At 41.3% G+C, this 19,650-nt stretch overlaps 2 protein-coding genes across 2 annotated transcripts; both read right to left on the reverse strand.

Moving 5' to 3' along the window:
* Window positions 1–3,340: 3,340 nt before the first annotated feature.
* On the reverse strand, window positions 3,341–9,997 carry LOC102705186 (AUGMIN subunit 5). The gene is made up of 10 exons (XM_006660534.3): window positions 9,432–9,997; window positions 8,263–8,805; window positions 7,700–7,841; window positions 7,175–7,351; window positions 6,459–6,668; window positions 5,849–6,034; window positions 5,558–5,717; window positions 5,073–5,277; window positions 4,313–4,445; window positions 3,341–3,857 (listed from the first exon to the last, which is right to left on the reverse strand). Exons 1-10 carry the CDS (start codon window positions 9,872–9,874, stop codon window positions 3,705–3,707), a joined length of 2,352 nt encoding a protein of 783 aa, XP_006660597.3. The 5' UTR covers window positions 9,875–9,997; the 3' UTR covers window positions 3,341–3,704.
* Window positions 9,998–14,490: 4,493 nt separating this feature from the next.
* LOC102705461 (N-carbamoylputrescine amidase) lies at window positions 14,491–17,805 on the reverse strand. The gene is made up of 9 exons (XM_006660535.3): window positions 17,491–17,805; window positions 16,284–16,332; window positions 16,094–16,185; window positions 15,843–15,994; window positions 15,708–15,754; window positions 15,585–15,618; window positions 15,304–15,470; window positions 15,114–15,210; window positions 14,491–15,043 (listed from the first exon to the last, which is right to left on the reverse strand). Exons 1-9 carry the CDS (start codon window positions 17,586–17,588, stop codon window positions 14,874–14,876), a joined length of 906 nt encoding a protein of 301 aa, XP_006660598.1. The 5' UTR covers window positions 17,589–17,805; the 3' UTR covers window positions 14,491–14,873.
* Window positions 17,806–19,650: the final 1,845 nt, after the last annotated feature.

The raw sequence follows: 19,650 nt of genomic DNA on the forward strand, positions 1-19,650 counted from the left end.
ACAGGAAAATAAATTTGGATGAAAAATCAAAATCAACTTTAAATAAAGAGATGATGAAAAAGTTCTACTCAATAAGAGGCAATTCATGAGACCTATGTATACTAAGGGGTTAGTTATGTCATCTCCGATGTTTGGATATTAATTTAAAGTATTAAACATAGACTAATAAAAACTAATTTCATAAATGAGAGCTAATCCGCGAAACAAATTTTTTTAGCTTAGTTAATTCATAATTAGCAAATGTTTACTGTAGCATCACATAAGCTAATCATGTATTAATTAGGCTTATTAGATTCGTTTCGCGAATTAGTCTAAGATTATAAATGTGTTTTATTAATAGTATACGTTTACTATTATTTATAATAAGTGTCCAAACATCCGATTTACTATTATTTATAATAAGTGTCCAAACATCCGATGTGAATAGGGGCTAAAGTTTAGCCCTTAGAAACAAACACCTCCTAGGAATTGTATACATGTTGAGGGCTCTTTAATGCCACAACATTTCTACTGTAAGAGTTGTCATCTATGGGATGAAAACAGGGTCGTCTAAAGGTATAGCAATTTCCTTGGGGCCCACTCTACGGGAGAATTTTATTTATTTATTAAACTTTTTAAAATAAATAATTTTATTACTAAATATTGAAGAAAAATATTTTTACCATCTGAACTTCCCTGGGCACGCCACTCTTTTTGGCGTGGCAAAAAGAGTTGACATGCTACTGTTGGTGGCATGGTTAAAATGTTTATACGATAAAAATATTTTCCTTCGAGTTTTAGTAATAAAATTATTTTTTAAAATGTTTAAATAAAAAATCACGATGGGGCCAGGACTGGGGGGATTTTAGACCCGCCAAGATTAGGGCTAGGGCATCGGTCTTGGCCAGGGATGGGGGCGGGGGGCAGTGGTACACCAGCGAGGCCCCAGGGAGCTATATTAAGCTTTAAATGAAGTACATTGGAGGTCCAAAAGCCCAACTCGCATCTAACCCTAGCTAATATATAATTGAAACTAAAATAAACCCTAACCTAGTAAAGGGTGGCCCCCGCAAGTAGGGCGGTGGTACGCAGCCAAGCAGCCAGCTGACGGTGTGGCTCGGTGCTCAGGCTCATGACAGACGGTAGCAGCGCCTATCTCCTAGTCGGGGCTCCCAAAAGGACGGTGACGGGGATGATTTCCCCATCTCTGCTTTGGGCCCAGGGCCAAGGAACAATATCAAGGCCCAGGGCCAAGGAATAATATCGAGCCAAGAAACAATGTCGGAACTCCCAAGGAACAATATCGACCCCAACCTGGCCGGTTGCCAGCCCTAGTCATCTATTAGTGTTGCCAACCCTAGTCATCTATTAGCACGTAGTGGCAGGCATATATATGAAAGACAATGCTTGTAGTTTGTTTCAGGAAAAAGTCCATAAGAGGTCCCTAAACTTGAAGCCAAATTTGTTTTTCGTCTCTTAACCGCAATACCAAAAATGTGTACCCCTAAACTCACATAATCCGTTCAAAAAAGGTCACTCGGCAGTATTGATCCATTTGGTGGGTCTCACATGTCATGTTTTTTTTAAATTTTCTCTCTCTCCTCTCTCCCTTGCTCTCCTCTTTCTTCTTCCTAACTCCCTCCTTCTCCAGAGCGCTTGGTGCTGATCGGCGTCATGGTGGCGGAGCTAGTGGCCGACGCCGGCGGCACGCACACCATATTCGGCGCTTCGTGTTCGGGCTCGCCGTGTCGAATGGGCCAGTCGGGGTGGCGCCGGTGGAGAAGGTGGAGGACTTTGTGGTGGGACTTCTGCTCTCACTCTTCTTCGCACTGAGCGGCCTCCGCACTGACACCGCCAAGATCACCAGCGTGCATGCCGCGGTGCTTCTCATGGTAGCCTCCATGCTCGCCGCGGTCTTCAAGGTCGTCGCCGCGGTCGGCGTCGCCGGTGTGTTCGGCATGTCGCTCAGTGATGGCAGGTGCATCGGGTTGCTGCTCAACACCAAGGGGATCATCGAGCTCGTCATCCTCAACATTGCAAGGAACTAAGGGGTAACCTAATTACTAACTATAATTGGTTTCTATTGATTAATTAGTTACTCCACTGCATTAGTTGTTAATCGCCATGCAAATCATGATTAATTGTTTGTTTGTTTGTGCAGATCATGAGCGACCAGTCGTTCACGGTGCTGGTGTTCAAGTCGGTGCTGATCACGGCGATGGTGAGCCCGCTGCTTGCCATGGTCGTGAAGCCGGCGCAGCGCCTTGTCTTCTACAAGCGGCCGACGGTTGCGTGGCCGCACCCCGAGGCGGAGCTAGCCCTGAGTCCTCGCCTGCATCCACTTGCCACGCGACGTCCCCACTCTGCTCATGCTCCTCGACGTCGTCTCGCCCTCCAACCGCTCGCCCGTCGGCGTCCACGCCCTCCACCTCATCGAGTTCCCCGGCCGCTCCTCCTCCCTCCTCATCAACGCGTCAGCGCCGTCGTCGTCTTCCTATGACGCCTCCGCCCACGACCGCAGCCCTCATCAACGACACCTTTGCCTGGGCCAGCCTCACCGTTGCCACGGCGCTCAAAACACACGCACTGCAGCCTCCTACAGATGACGAGATGACGGGGACGCTCACGTCGAGCGTCGGTGATGGTGGATCGATCAATAGCCTTGCGGCCGCCCGCGATTGGTTGGAGAAGATGTCCCTGGCCCTGTCCCCGTCGGCACGCTCTGGAGGAGGGAAGTTAGGAAGAAGAGGGAGAGAGAGTAGAGAAAAGAAGAGAAGGAGAGAGAAAAATAAAAAAAAAACCTGACATGTAGGACCTATCAGACGCCACGTCGGTAAAATCGGTTAAAAATGAGTCAATACTACCGAGAGACTTTTTTAAACGGATTCTGTGAGTTTAGGAATATACATCTCTAATATTACAGTTAAGAGATGAAAAACAAACTCGGCTTCAAATTTGAAGACCTCCGGTGGACTTATTCCTTTGTTTCACTTATCGCTTTTCCCTTTGTAACTGTAAGCCAGTGCCCAGTGGAGATAATTATCAACGATAATCGCACAAAAAGTGTATGAATTTAAATTTTCAAATTTTTTGAAAAAATGTCACGGTTTAGGTGGTCAACCTGCACGATATTACGTAATAAACACACTAGATTGGGCAATTATGGTGACAATTTTGGCAATAACAATAGTTGTGGCATCTAGGACAATTATAGCGGCAGTTTTCACAATATCTATAATACATTTTTGGTGTTCAAACCGCACTACGCCACAATATATCACCATATTTTTTTTCAGTTTTTTTCAAACCTTTTGAATTCTCTCGACATTGGCCGAACAAAACCACGCCATTTGTAGAACAAAACTATCATCATGGTAATCACGATAAGTAGCATGAAACACTAGCATGTAGTAGAACAAGAATGTGAACCGCTGGGGCTGGGCGACTGTAAAAACAGTAGCCTGTGCACGCCACAATTACAATCAGCAACCAGAAGTTCAGAGCAATTTTTACAGCATATGTGCCAACTGACAAAAATAACAAGAACGAATGGTGGAATATATAAAGAACATATACTAAACTAATAAACAAACCAAGAATTACAATTACATCAGACTATGGTACAGGGCTATCAAGCAGATAAGCTGGCGTCAAACTCAACCAATCATCAAGCCTCTAAAAAACCAAACCGCGGAGATAGCAGAGCTAACGACCAGCTGCCTTTCTTAGTCGTCACCTGCCGTGGACATGGCAAGTGTTCGTCTGGAGATTTCCATGTGGAGTTGCTTTACAAGGTTGATCCAGGCACCAACGCTTTGCCCGTCTATTGTCACCCAGTCAACGACTGTTGCTGCAGGTTGTTCATACCATTCGTCGACCTGCAATGGCAACATCAAAGTAAAAATCAGCTGATGGAGAGGAGCACGAAGGCAGATAGAAACAGTGTGGAATGGACCAATCAGGCAAATGCTATGGTATCACTTTATACATATTTGAGCTGACATGACATGATCATTTGAGCATATGGGTAGTTCATTGCAATAAGAGATTCTAACACAACAGAAAAATTTGGACAATAGAATAAGAAATGAAATGAGTTGTCTAAAAAAAAATGTGAGGAAAGAATTCATCTCCCCCACATAAAAAGCAGGTGATGGAGGCGAACATCCCTCTGCAGGATTGGGCTGATAGTCCTTGATAGAAAATAATCATTGGTTCTTATTCAATCGCAACATGACTACATTGCCATAATCTCATTGACCCTCTGATTGTGTTGTTAAGGATTTATAATCAAGTGAAAAAAAAACGTAAATACAAGGTAATATATACTTACCAAACCCCTGACACGTCGACAATCCTCAAAACACCTTTGAGCCTCTTGAACTGCACTTCTCAGTTCTGGCAACCACCGTTCTGATACAGCCTTTTCTTGTTCACCAGCTAATTTAAGACAGTAGTTGGCCACCCTATATAACGGAAACATCAGTAACCATTTTTGAAACATAGTAACTGGAATATAGATTCATGCCACAAAATATAGGAAACATTCAAGACCAACAAAAAAAATGCAGAACTACTTGCGATAAATAAGGGCATCCCATATCCCAGTTCCTGAATTGTTTCAGACATCAGTTGCACAATAATTATATTTCACTGTGTATCAGCATACTAAGTTGTCATGTGGACTCGCCATCAATTAAAAAATTTAGAGTATGCCTTCAGTTCATGAATCCAATGGTACACTGCTCAATTGGTAAATGTTACAGCTGCTGCATACATTGTGCAGCATAGAAAACAACAAACATATTTAAAATGCATGTCAGAATTTTTATCAAAAACAAAACCACTTTCCAAGATAAAATATGTACTGATAAAAAGTACCCGAAATGTCTGAGGAATAAGATTGCAGGAACAAGTCAACAGAGGATGGAAGGGCATAGAAACAAACATTGACACTGGTCCTACAAACTCTATGTACAATATCGTCACTCATTGATACACAAAACATATCCTTTGTGTTAGTAAAGTTCTAGCGGGATTAAACAAGTATCTACAGTGAAGAAACATAAAGACTGAGTAAAATTTAAGCATACCTTTCATATTCCTGTTGAGCACGATGTGCACGGTTTAGCAAGACACGATCATTCTCAACTAGATTTCTCCGTGTGTGCACCAGATTAATAGCTTTTGATAAATCCTCTAGTATACTAGCTTCAGAACCACAAGGTTTTAGGCAGAACTCCAGTGAATTTAAAACTGATGCCAAGCCAGAATCTGTGCCTTCTGTACCTGGTGAAACTGTTAGCAAACACACTTAACATGTAAATATACTCTCTACAATCAAATAGAGAAATGTCAAAGCAGTTCCACAAATGAAAATAGATGTTAGTAGTGGACGCACTCAACAACAAACATACACACACAATAATACCTACTTGGCTCAAGCTTCATACCCAAGCCAAGCACTAGAGACTACCATCTCCACAAATTGGAACACATTTTGGCTTAACATGTTATATAACATTATAATCACACCTTTTTCTTGAACTAACAACAATAACAACAGCAGTGAACTTGCCAGAATTATACTGAAGAGCAGTAGAGATGCGGCATATAGATGGCACAGCAGATGGATCTCTGGCGCCAGCTCGTGCAGTTAACATAGCAGCATGTTTCTCTGCAGCTGCAATTGCTTCTGATCCTGCAGCACCATTGGAGCCCAAAGCCTCCAAAAGGGCCTAGGAAAGACAAACCACAGCATTGACATGAGAGATTGAAGAAGTCAACATATCAGAAACACAAGATGGTTCTCATAGCTTTCATTCTGCTAGCCTGCGTGCTAAGACAATTAACAGTGCAAGTTACCAACCTGATGAGTTGCTGGCAACCTGCATAAACTATTATCCAAGCTCTGCCCAAACGCAGATAATTCTCGCTCGATGAGATCCCTTGAGTTAGTTGACATGTCTACCACAGCATTACAAGCAGGGATGATAGTTCTTGATGCATACCCTCTTGCAGATAATGGCTGTTGCTCCCAAAATGTTGATGCTTCCTATATAGCATTGTATTCAATGATTGAGACATCTTCCAAGAAGCGACCGTGTCCATAGTATTCAATGATTGAGACAAATATTGAGTAAGACCCATATCCAATGTATTAATTTTTGCCATTTTAGTAACTTTCCATCCAATACAGCACCATAGTAAGCCGCTATGACAACATAATTCTGACTTGGGGTCACTACGCTGCTGTATTAGATGGAAAGTTACTAAAATGGTAACAAGTAACCATAATGGAAAGAATATTGATAAGTAATTGGTTCTATTTCTACTTCAGATTGGAGGATTTTTGGACTGTGATGTAAAATTCCTGTGTTCCGAAGAAGGGATAAAACTTTTTATTTTTTTGACATTTGAATAACGAAAGCAAACTAAGTAAAGAGCTGTAGAGAAAAGCACAAAGGCTCCAGGCTAACCATATTGGCCCGCAGAAGAGCATTGTAAATGCACTCAAGTTCTGATCTGCGAGCATCAAATTCTTCTATTTTCTTCCATTTTTTCTTCAAGGAGTCTTCTGCTTCTTTCCACTCAGCACATAACTTATATAGACGTTGTACCTCAGATGTCAGTGTACTCAAGCTTGCCTTTAACCCAGCTACTTCTCTTTCCTTAGCCCAAACATCAAGCTAAAATAAAGCAGCGACAGAGCTATCAGGAAAAGATGAGACCTTTGTGTGTATGTGTGTGTGTTATGTTGAAATTGAAAAAATAATGCCAAGCAGCAAATGCAGCTTCGAAAACAGAAATTTCACCACAGTTTGTACAAACAATGCAAGTTAGTCGAGTCCGGAACTGTTAGTGTCATAGAATGTGCAGTTGTGCACACACTATATCTATAAGAACCATGAGAATTTCAGTCATGTTTACCTTAACACATGAACTAAAAACATAAGCTTGTCTAATGAGCCACGATGAAGTTATGGGATATGCTTATCTGGTATTCTTGATAATACAAATCTGGACTACCAAATTCAAGATCTTGGAAACTTGTGTGCATATTATCATTTTTTTTCTTTTTTTAGAGAATACATGTTACTACTGTTGCTATCTCACTGTAAGCATTAATATACTATTGGCCAAGAAGCATTGAAAATCAACTTTATCACACCATAGTGTCATCTCGAATAAGTACCTCCAAGTGTCTGCTGTTAGTCATGGTCTGAGAGGTGTTCCCAGTAGGTGTCTTTTTACTTCCTGCTGCGTCACTAGTACCATGAAGGCGTTGTAGGAGCTTCTGGCTTAGAGCTTTAGCTTCAGCAGCTTTATTTAAAGCATCTTCTGTGGCCAAGAATTGCTGAACATGTTCTTTCTGCAAGGAAAAATATGTTATGTGGAAGTTAACTTCAGTGGCATGTAACATTTATGGTTGTCGGCATAAGGCACAAAAAACAATTTTACTATCCTATGAAGAAAGAAGAGCATGATGAAACCGTGCAGCTTCTTTTATTATAAAGAGGAAAAAAATGATCAAGTGGAATGTGAAATGTCCAATAAATAAATAAATAAACAAACGCAAAAGTTTGTATTACAATTCTTGAAAAGAAGTACAGAACAAGAAGATAAGCACTAATCCAACAGAAACAACAGAAAAAATAGTCTTATCCTGCAAAGATAGCAGATAAACACTAATAGGATCAACAAAATCTTAAGGGAGAACCTGTCTTTCCAGTAGCTGATCATATGTTCCGCGGGTTGACAGCTCTGATCCAGTCTTTCCATTGCCATATACCTGATATGGTAAGGGTGAGCTTGCATCAGTTGAAGCAGCATCAATGACCTGCTCATTTTCATATTTATACCTAGAAAGAAAAAATTGTATACCTGGTTAACATCTAACTCAAAGAAAAAGAAGAAACTGATTTAGTGAATTTGGAACCATTTCGTGAAGCAGATCAGAACACATTTTGACTAGAAATGGAGAAAATATTTCTCATTAAAAGTTTAATATCACAGTATTTCTCTTGCAGCAAACAGCTACTAATTTGTATTAAGCTAAAGCAAGTCCTGAATAAAAACTAAATTCCCTATCATGTACTACTTGCGTATGCTAAATTCCAATCATAGGGTTACATTCAATAGAACAAGTATACAGCTAGTACATGTGAGAAAGATCCAGAAGTTACCAAAGACATAATCATCACACGAGGGTGGAAAGTCAAAATATTTTTCATGTGTATTCATGAAACAGAATGCAAATGAAAGCAGTTATACAATCTGTACCTCAAAAGTTCTGCATCAGCACGTATGTCAATCTTGTCTGTTTCTTTATGTACGAGTATTTTCATGCGTGATGTGTAGGTAATGATTGATTGCAGCAGTAATGAAGGATTTTTCAGGGAATCCAATGCCACAGCTTTAACATCCTGTGGTATTTCACCATCCAGATCAATGCCCAACTTTGCCGCATCTAATTGGGAACTTGAATTAATGCCACTTCCTTCAAATGCAGGGAAAGAGCTTCGAATCATTTCAATTGTATCTGCAGCAAGAGTTTCACATGCCTTCCGAATACTCCTTTCACGTGATGTCTCTACGAGATCATCTGACAACCTGTTGCTTTTGACAGTCGAGTAGAGTTCTTCTCTCTCACTCTGCAACTGTATATCCTCAACAGCATCTGCAGGTCCCCCCACACCTATACTTGACCTTTGCACATCCCTTGCTTGATTAACAAATTGATGTAGACGTCGCTGGTATTCAGCAAATATCTTGCATGCTTCATCACATTGCTGTTCATATGCCTCAAGCATAACTTGTTTGTGCCTGAATCCAAAAGGGAAACGAGACACGAATTTTGCTATTATACTCTTGGCCAGATCAAACATGTCTTTGGGTTCTGGTTATTGAATAAAGAGAAGTTGAACGTTGATGCGTCACAGAAGTTAAGCATGAAGTAATTAACTAAATTTACATGACAAGAAAGCATAGCTATGACATTAACATTATAGATTTACAGTTATGTATAGTAGTAGATGCACTGCTACAAGCAAATTGCACACATTTAACAAGAAACAATCAAACAATATATAAAAAAGTGTGCACTCATGTTAGCAGATAAATGGAATTTCTGACAATGTTCGAAAACAGGCCTACTGGGCCATACCACAAGGAATTGATGACTCTACCAGTTTCCATGAAAATGTGTAATTACCAGTTCGACTGCATAATCAGGCTGTTTAGGTCGATGCAAAATCTTTTGGTATCAATGAACATAAACAGTCAGATAGTACTTCATCCTAGATCATATTAAAATGTCAGGCATTTCTATCGTCAGATTCCACGAGAAGCAAAGCTATAGACCAAAATTTAGCATCAACTCAATTGGCATATAATCAAGTCTAGACATGTAATCCCACGCACGACTCAAGTGTAGTTGAATTTTCGTGTACCTGGCATTGGAGCGCTCCCCGAGGACGCGCTTCCGCTCTGCCTCCTCGCGCGCGACCTCCGCGATGCGGGCGCGCAGCTCCTTCCGCTGCCTCCGCACGACGCCCCGCAGCCGCTCGGCCTCCTCCGCGGCGAGGTCGCGCTCCCTCGCCTCGGCCTCCCTGGCCGCCGCGTCGCCCCCGCCGCCGGCCCCCTCCCGCGCCCGCCTGGCCGCGACGCCGTGGACGAGGATGTTCTTGCGGGCCGTGGAGACGGTGCGCTCGGAGCGGACGCGGCGGAGGAGGAAGGACCAGACGGGGAGCATGTTGCCCCGGCAGATCTTGCGGAGCTGCTCCGGGGCGGGCGGCGCGGACGGGTATCCCATCTCGTCCTGCAGCCACTCGATGATGGCGTCCGGCGACACGCCGCCGGGGCCGCTGCCGCCGGAGACGGAGGAGGCGGGCATCGCCGGCGGCGGGAAACCCTAGGGATCTGGTTTGAAGTGGGCTCGATCGGCGCCGGGCGGCGGTGGGTAGTGCAGGAGGGAGGGAGGCAGTGGGGATGGTTTTTTTTGAAGTTTTTTTTTTCTTTTTTGGTTATTCCGTCTGCATCCCATCACTCGGACAGGGTAACGGTCTAACGGAACGGAACGGTGTTACAGTAAATTGTAGATTGTGCTTCCTCTGCTCCAAAATATTTTCTCTATTTGATATATTCATTCATGTATCAATGTATATGTTTTGTATATATATTTTTATATTTATTAGCATACATATTAATTTATACATGACTAAAAAGTCATATAACATAGAACAGAGATTGTCATCTGGTAATCGCATTCGCTTGCGTACAAGCGTCCCGGCCGTCTGCACTTTAATGAAATGGGGAATGAGATGGTGTCACGATCCAAGTATTCAGAGAACTAAACACAACAAAATTCAGGCAGCTTTAGATTTTTGGCTACCTCCTGGAAATCTTAACCTAGTGAAACAAAAAATAGATGAACATATGCTGAAATTAATGAAAGAAAATCATAGAGAAGGATGTGGCGACCGCAAGACAGTAAAAATGGTGGTAAGAACTAGGGTTTTATTTATCGATGCTTCGAGCTGATTTGTCTGCAGCTTATATGGAGTACGCCATGGCAAGATGACAAAACTGATGACGTAAACATAACAGCCAAAAATAAGAAAGAAGATGCGGGCTCATCCAACACAGCACGATACAACAAATTAAGTTAGAATGAAATGGTATGGATCTCAGCCTTTGGTTTTTCTCCTCTGTTTCCTCTGCCTCTCCCCTGCTTCAGTCTTACCTTCAGATTTTGACATATTGTGTTGTGAATTGCAATATGCAAGAGTATAGAAGTAAGGGGTGCTTGAACACTTATTATAAATAGTAAACGTAGGCTATTTATGAAACCCATCTATAATCTTGGACTAATTCGCGAGACAAATCTATTAAGCCTAATTAATCTATGATTAGCCTATGTGATGCTACGGTAAACATGCTCTAATTATAGATTAATTAGGCTTAAAAAATTATCACACAAATTATCTCTCATTTCTGTAATTAATTTTATAATTAGTCTACGTTTAATATTTATAATAAGTGTCTAAACATCCGATATGACATGGGGCTAAAAAGTTTACCCCAATCTAAACACCCACTAAGAACCCAAGAATTATCTAGCTTTTACGATAGTTTTATGAGGATATAAACAAATGATAACTTATGCAAAGTGAAATTTTTTGTTAAACGTATGAGTGCATCTATGAAAATCTAAAATTTATTAATGGAAATAAGCAGACTAAGACTTCGTGCACACTATCATATATTTTATCTTTTATGTTAATTTAAAGGCACAATTACATAACTGATTCTACTTTAGAGTCTAATTGCAGATTTAGTTCTATTTATTCCACTTTACGGATTTGTTTTTTTAATGAAGTTCCCGTTTAGCCCTAGGTGAGTAGTGTAAATAAAAAAAAACACGTAATGACAACAATGCCCCTCTCCACACTCTAACCCTATCTGCAGATTCCCCACCCCACCCCGGTTGGAACCGAGCCGACGGGGGGCGGCGGTCCGGCGGCAGGCGGTGGCGCTCCGGCGGCTGGCTGCGGCGAGCGGGCTAGGCACGGCGGCATCGGCCAGGCTTGGGGCGGAGGCGGCGAGGCGCGGGGCGACGGGCAGGCGCGCTGCGGCGGCCGGGTGGCGGGCAGGCGCGTGGCGTCGGCTAGTGCGCGCGGCGTCCGGCGGGCAGGCGCGGGGATTGCTGCAAAACAGATGCAGCAAAAGTGGATCCACGAAGAAACCGGTGATCTGTCCACCATCCTTTCTGGGAATGTCCTAGCTAATGGGATGTCTAGCACACTCCGAAGTGTCACAGGCAGTTCTTTGTTGCCTCAAGAACTTGTGGAGTGCACGCAAGCCAAAATTGGCAGCCAGTCGTCAGTTCGAACTTCCTATGTAAGTTTAGAACATCTTGAACGTTCTGTTGGAGTTTCATCTAGTCTGCTTGATTCTCATGTATCCCAGCAGAGTACTGTTCCTTTATCTGGATTTTCTGCCAGTGGGTTGCTAATTCATGGTTCATTTAACAATAGTTGTCCAACCAAATTGGGTGGTACGTCTTCAGCATGCGCACCTGCTCGTTCTTGGAATGACCTTATGGTAGCAAGAGAAACAAAAGAAGGTGATAGCTCTTTTGGTGGCACAATGCTTTTACCTCCAGATACGGAACAAATGTACTTGAATTTTGGAGGCGGAAACGATTTTAAACAGAAATTGGATGAAAGGGTTGCAGACAATCTAACGTTTGATTGGAATTCTGTGCCAAGCTCTCAATTACCAAGCAACGTTGGAACGCACCATTCTATGAGCCAGAGATGGAACAATAGCAATAGTAACCGCAGCAATATTGGTGCCAGAATGATTGTGCAGACAAGTTCAAGTGCTCAGCAGTTATGCCACAGAATTTTGTAAAAAAACAGACAAAACTATCAATTTTGTTTACCCCAATTTTTTTGAATTTATTTAAATTTTAATTGAATGTATTTTAAATTTTATTCAAATGTATCAAACTTCAGTCAAATATCAATCAAAACTGACTCAAATCTGTTAAAAACAAGTTAAATATTACAAATTTATCAAACTTCAGTCAAATATCAATCAAAACCGACTCAAATATGTTAAAAACAAGTTAAATATTACAAATATTTCTCACAGTATGCATATGTGCAAAAACAGAATCAAATATACAAATAATACTAACAAAACATGGTCAAATTGACAAGAGTAAAGATGTCTACTTTTTTCTCACTTTAACACCATTAACCTAACTTAATGAAGTGCAGCCGAACGGGAGCTTCAATTTTAAAAAATGGGGCTAAATTTGTAAAGTAGAAAAAACAAGGCTAAATCTGCAATTGAGCTCTAAAGTAGGGCCAGTTATGCAATTGTCCATAATTTAAAGCATATGGGGATAGCATCCGGATGTCGAGCAAATTGTTTCAAATATAAAAAGTGACGCGAGTCAGCGTGGACTCAGCTTAGAACTTTGATTATAATAGTCAAATATCACACATATACGTAATCACTATAATTCAAAGACAATATTAGTGTGCACTGAGCCATTGCCATTGTAATAGTTAGGGAGTTGTAGCCGTTGTCGATGGAGTCCCGTAGACTACTGCCAGCGGGTATCACCTTATCGGATCGTGGCGACAGTTGTCGAGTGATTGAAGCTAGAAGGGTTCAGCCGTGCCGTCGTCGAGATATAGGAGCATGAAGCGCGTCGCCTCACTGATCTGCATTGTGTGTGGGGGAGGGGGGAGGGGTTGGAGATGTCACCAATTGCGGTTTCATCTTGATGGAGAGCAGTATGACTTACTTTGTCACACGTGTGAGTGACCATGGTGACATGGGACGCTACGTAGAGATAGGATTGGGAATGAAGAGGGAACAGAGATATGAGACGAGAGCAAGCTAGATTATTATTATTTATTAAGGATATTAATGTTAATTTAATTTATTGACTGGGTTGTTTATGGGCTTGTGAAGTTGTGACCGCTATCAAATAGATAATTATCCAATGTTAATAAGTTGTTAGCTGCTGATCTCCAACATCCACAATTCCGTATCCAACGGTAAAACAAATGGTCGACGTATTGTAAATTTGTAATATCACGCATTCGATTCCACAGTCTTAAGAACGGCCTCTCCAGCGAGAATATACGGTTCTGAGAATCCAAAAAAGCTAGCATTAAGCCTCACCAATTGTTGTTCGCATTTTCACTTATACTTATACTTTAGTATAAATTAAGGTTTAAAATTTAAATTTGAAATTTATCTTGAGGTTTTTTATAGTATTTTATTTTTCAATCTTTACTTATAAATTTCGTAATAATTAACTTTTTATCACTTTTAGAAATGACACCTGACATATTTTCACCTGCTGTCTATGACATGTGAGCTCAGTAGCAAATATGTTAACACCATTTCTAAGAGTAACAAAAAGTTAAATGCCCCATAAATTTTAAAGGAAACATATATAAAAATTTTACCTATAAATTATTTTTTAACCGTTAATAAACCGCTTTGCTGCTTATTAAAAACATAAAAAGATAAAAAAGATGAGGCCAGAGAAGGCTTCTCCGGGCGCCCCGCGGCCGCGGGGACGGCACACTGCAGGCAGGCGCAACGGAGAGGTCAGGAATCAGGATCGTCGTCACCGAGCTACTCCAGCTTCCAGGCGTACCCGTCAATGCAAATATGGCGAAATTTTTGTTTACTGTGGCATTACCCGTCGATGCAACACAATTATCACCTATTCTGCTTCATTTTACTCGAGAATTCTCCTGTGCACTTTGGTGGTTTATTGCTTGCTACAGGAATCAGCAAAGCTAAAATGAAACGGCCAAGTACAGAGTGGCAATGATCTCCTAGTAGGCATGTCACTAAGCACAGCTGAACATCACACTAGAGACGACCTGTTAAGGATTCATTCACATGCCAGAGTTCACAACAAAGCCATCACGGGCTATGCTTGCTATTCTGAAATAAAAGATCCCAATTCTTTTAATTATAACCCTCTTCTTGAATCCAATAATAATAAAAAAAAAATCTAGCAGTAGCACACAACAAGTGCTTATAGAAACTCTTTCAAGTCCAAATGTTTCAAGAAACGCCGTTTGTAAAAGAGAATGTTTTTAATACCTGTTATATTCTCATTTGTTTGACAGAACGACAACCAACGTTACATTTTATTGTGGAATTGGAAATTTGCGAGAAATCACTAAACCGCAAATAAAAGAAGCCGTGTACATAGGCAAAGTATTCCTGATCGAGAAGGGAAGAAGGGAGATCTACCATGATTGATGCACTGGCAGCCGTGTATCTTCCCAACGTTGTGGAGCTCATGTACCTTTCAAGGACAGATGACTCCACAAAAATGGACCTTCTCATGATTTCTCGCCATCCAATGTCAGGAGCACTTTATATAGATCGGGACGCCTATCCCTAAAGATCCCCCAACCATGCCTGGTAGATTTTATTTCTTCCAAGTCGAACTCTGCCACCAACACTTCTTCATCTTTGTCATTTGCAAGCTTCACAATTTCCCCAGTTGGTCCTGCACAACCGCGTACATGAGTTTAGTTGCTACATCTCCAGCAGTAAAAGACATCCAGATGTCGAATTACCAGCTATGAATGAATTCCCATAGAATGTTATGGTGCTTTTGCCATGCTCGGTCTCAACTGTTTCCCTTCCTATCCGATTAGAAGCAACAAGCGGAACCTGTATGGTTGATGTGGACCCAGGATGATCAGAAAAATACTGAGGAATCACAAATAAAATAAGTATATGGTATAACAAAACAAATAGCAGTACCAAGTTAGCACCAGCATGCCCTTGCATCACACGCTTCCAGTGTTCTCGGGAGTCCAGGTTATTATCCTGGGGCTCAGAACCAATTGCAGTTGGATAGAACAAAATTTCAGCCCCCTGAAGCACCATAGCCCTCGCACACTCTGGGAACCATTGATCCCAACAAATTCCTAACAGGACAATGGTTTATCAACAACGGATAGTCAGGTAATGTAAAATTAATTATAGTGCTCATGTTCGAAAACCAAACATTAGTATCACAGAACAACACACAAATAACTTACCAACACCAACTGTGGCATACTTCGTTTTGAAAGCCTGCATAGCACCGATTACACATTTACAATAAACAACTTTTTACTAATAACAAGTGAGAGCCCATTAAAATAAAAATAAAACATGTTTACCTTGAAGCCGGTATCGCCAGGATTGAAATAAAATTTCTCTTGATAACCTTGCCAAAAAGAAAATAAACTTGTTTAAATCAGATAGTCGATGACTAACATATAGTGGATCTGGCATAGACCATTCACAGGCAATACCTGGTCCATCTGGAATGTGTGATTTGCGGTACAGGCCAAGATCAGTGCCATCCGCATCAATAATGGCTACTGAATTGTAATGAGCATTGTTTGCCTCTTCAAAAAAGCTGACAGGTATTACAACTTCTAGCTCCTTTGCAAGTTTCTGCAACCTATGGAGCAAGTAAAAATGAGGCATAGTAATAACAACAAAAACAAAAATATTACTCATGGACTCCTGACAAGAATCAAGCATGAGCAAGAAAGTCTACCTGATTATAGTTGGGTTCCCTTTATAAGGCTTAGCACGCTGAAAGAAATCCAGCCTTTGAGCTTGACAGAAGTAGTGCCCCTCAAACAATTCCTAAAGCATTGATTGTAAATATGAGTATTCATCCAAACTTGTTTGTTCTTTCTTCTTTAATTTTCAAAACTAAAATTTCATTTATCATATAAATATACCTGAATGAGGACAATGTTTGCTCCTTTCTTATGAGCTTCTCTTATCAACCTGCAAAATGAATTAAAAAAGTCGTGAATGAGTTTAAGCGGATCTGCTCAGCAAATATCTGGTTTGTTTGAGATTCACTAACACAAGGTACTGGAGTATAACATAAGAAAAAGAAAAGCAAAAGAAGATGATTCGATCGAATAATTTATAGTTTATTTTTCTTCACATTTATCAAGAAAAAAGATCGCAGCTTACTAAACCATTCATTATAGAAAAGTAAATCATTTTTCCCATGAGTGACACTAAATAAATTCAGCATCAAAGTTCCAATTGCCAAGGAAACAGAAAGTTAACCACTGATAGCTAATTCATCCAAAATAATGCTAAAAAACAAGGTTCAGTTTTCATGTAGTCAGAAGTCAAGACATGCCGAAAGATCACGAGGTGATACAACTAAAAGTTCAGAACTCAGATTTGTGGCTAGTGTAAGCTATCAATAGAGAGATTTAATGATATCAGTAGATGTGACGCAATAAAAGGCATTATTCTTACCAGTGACACAAAATCAATGGCACACAACACAATCAGAATATAAAAGGTGTCTCAATAATATAGAATGGACAAAGGGACAAGCGGAGAACATTGTCAGATATCTCCTTGTGAAAAGAATAAAGTTGAATGTAAAAGGAATGGCAGCATCTACATCTTCTGCAGCAAGAGAAACACTAACTGGCATAAAGGGCACAACTTTTTGGCCAAGTAGAAGAGAAAGATATCTTCACATTCACACTCAATCTTAATAGTTTGTGTGGTCCAGGAAGGGATTAACGTATCGTAGTTGTATCTTTTCTTCTTCTTTTGTTCATTACTCTACTTTCTTTATCTTACTAGTATGCCTCAGCCTGTGCTTTGAATTCTTTATCAGCATGGACATTTGATTAAAAATGAACTCAATTGAATTGAATAGGTTACGTACAAAAAAATTAGCGAGACCTGCTTAAAATTCAGTAGCGGAGTACAAAATAATCGGAGCACAAAACAACTCGACTCACAGAATTCAGCAACAAACACCAAAACATTCATCGCTGCCCAGCTTTCAGAATCATAACTAAAGCAAATCAAGGCATCCGCGATGATACCAAACAGTTAAGCGCATGGTTCCTCGGGGAGCAAGCTACCCTAAGAGGTGTCAAATCATAGACTACAGAACACACATACCTCTCCGCGGCGGCGACGTTCTCGGCCTCGACGTCGGTGCAGGCGAACTGCACGGCGGCGACCGTCACCTTCTTCCCCGCGGCGACTCCCCCCGACATCTCTCCTCCCACTCGCCTGTCGCTTCACCTCCTGTGGTCGGGGGGCGGTGGCGGCAGGGGAGGGAGCACGATGTTGCAGGCTTTTATGCCTGGAGGCTGGCCGCCGTTCCTGTGGACTGCGCCGGGGAGGAGGCGTCCGTCGGCGGCGAGGGCAGCAGGCGGCGTCGCGCGCGGGGCGGGGCGCCTGCTTCGCCGCCTGCGCGTGGGCTGCTGCCTGCGTCCTGATAGACAAGAGAGTTAGGTGGGGGAGAGAGAGACGAGAGAGAGAGGTGGTTAAATGGGCCGGACGGGCCGAAAGTGTGATTGCATGGGCTCAGAAGCCTTAATTGTCGCAACCTGACTACCGGATAATCCCTCTGAAATGTTGGATACTGCTTCCATAGCATATTGAAATGTTTGACCCAAAAAAACATAAAATTGACAATACTAGCATTTTTTAAGATGTGCCGTGTTCAATTGCAAAGGTCTAATATTCTTGTAATGACAATATTGTAATAAAAATATATCTTATATAGGATGGCATATAAAGCACTTGTGTAGAGAAGCAGGAACAGATGGCATATAGAACGGCGCATGATTTTTAACAAATGATAATTCAATAAAGCATAGCAATTCTAGCCCCTGTATTAATCTATTTCAATGTATATGCATATATAGTTTGCCCGTACATATAAAAAATTCAAATTTATAGTCTATGACTTCTTGTTGAAATTAGGGTTTATCAACAAGCCAACTCAACCCGAGCCTATGCAACTTCCAATCTTTCGTGCAAGCTCGGTTTATAATGATATGTTCTTGATAAAAAATACTTCCTCCGTTTCACAATGCAAGACTTCTAGTCTTGCCTAGATTCATATATATGCTAATGAATCTAAACACATATATAAATTATATACATTTATCAATTGATGAATTTAGACAAGCCTAAAAAGTTTTACAATATGAAACGGAGATAGTAATTAATTTATACGATGCCAACGTTTGCTAATTCATTATGTGAATATTAAAATAACATATTTAATCAACTAGTTCATTAAATAAACAATATAGGTTCATTTGTGGCTCGAGCTCAAATCGACAAAGTTTGCAAGATTAAACACATGCCTTAAATCTATGTATATATATATACACGTGTACATAGGTGAAAACAATCGCGCGGCGCGCACATTAGACCCACCCACCATCATCAGCTGCACAACCACCGTACCTTGTGGAACTATAGTAACCTTTTCAACCATTTTTCCATACTCTCCGTGTTCCATATTGTAAGACTTTCTAGTTTTTTTAGATTCATTAATATATCAATTTTATATGTTTTGTATATGTATCTAAAGTTATTAGCACATAAATAAATCTAAGAGCAACTCTAAGAATTCCCCATCCCAACTTGTTATCTTTTTTTGTCAAATTGAAAAAAAATGTCTTCAATAGAGTGTCATTTGGCTTCCCAAATTTTAGCAATTTTCCATATACTCTCGTTTGCGCGCATATACGAGAGTCGGCATTTCTCTTGGCATCCAGAAAATTGGAACATTCATCGTGCGATCTTTTCTTTTTGCTAACGCCGCCCCCTCGCCATCCCCTGTTGCGTCGCCGCCGCCCGAAGTCGCGCTCCCCGCTGCGCCCCAGGCCCGCGCGCCTCACCGCCGCCACCTAGCACCTTGCGGACATGCCCCCGAGCCGCCCCCCGCGCCACCCTGCCTCGAGCCTCGTCGTCGCATGCGCCATCGCCCACGCGCTCGCGCGGCTCGCCTCCGCCTCACGGGAGGGGGCGGCGCAACGCTGGGCGACTTGAGGAGGACGCCGACGCCGAAAGAATTGGTGGATGTGATCTCTACCTCTGCCGACGTCAACTACCAACGGTTTTGAAGACTATTTTTGCTTTTGACAAGTGGAATATCCCAAACTCTTGGAGATAAAACAAAATTTTCTTCGCCATATTATTTACTAACTTGCCAAAACACATGATTTAGGAAACATAATTTAGGGAATTCATAGAGTTACTCTATATAAAACCAAAAATCTTATAATACAAAACAGATAAAATACTTCTTTATGAGAA

The sequence above is a fragment of the Oryza brachyantha genome, chromosome 9, assembly GCF_000231095.2.
Source record: "Oryza brachyantha chromosome 9, ObraRS2, whole genome shotgun sequence".
In the NCBI taxonomy this organism is placed as follows: domain Eukaryota; kingdom Viridiplantae; phylum Streptophyta; class Magnoliopsida; order Poales; family Poaceae; genus Oryza; species Oryza brachyantha.

Excerpts from the sequence above, each read along its gene's own strand:
- LOC102705186 (XM_006660534.3), bottom strand. The coding sequence starts at position 9,874 with ATGCCCGCCTCCTCCGTCTCCGGCGGCAGCGGCCCCGGCGGCGTGTCG. Across the intron at positions 7,842-8,262 it reads GCTGATGCAGAACTTTTGAG|GTATAAATATGAAAATGAGC; the intron begins GTACAGATTGTA and ends TTTTCTTTCTAG. Across the intron at positions 6,035-6,458 it reads CTCTTCTGCGGGCCAATATG|GAAGCATCAACATTTTGGGA; the intron begins GTTAGCCTGGAG and ends AATGCTATATAG.
- LOC102705461 (XM_006660535.3), bottom strand. The coding sequence starts at position 17,588 with ATGTCGGGGGGAGTCGCCGCGGGGAAGAAGGTGACGGTCGCCGCCGTG. Across the intron at positions 15,471-15,584 it reads GTATGCCACAGTTGGTGTTG|GAATTTGTTGGGATCAATGG; the intron begins GTAAGTTATTTG and ends TTGTCCTGTTAG. Across the intron at positions 15,044-15,113 it reads TGGGAATTCATTCATAGCTG|GACCAACTGGGGAAATTGTG; the intron begins GTAATTCGACAT and ends GCGGTTGTGCAG.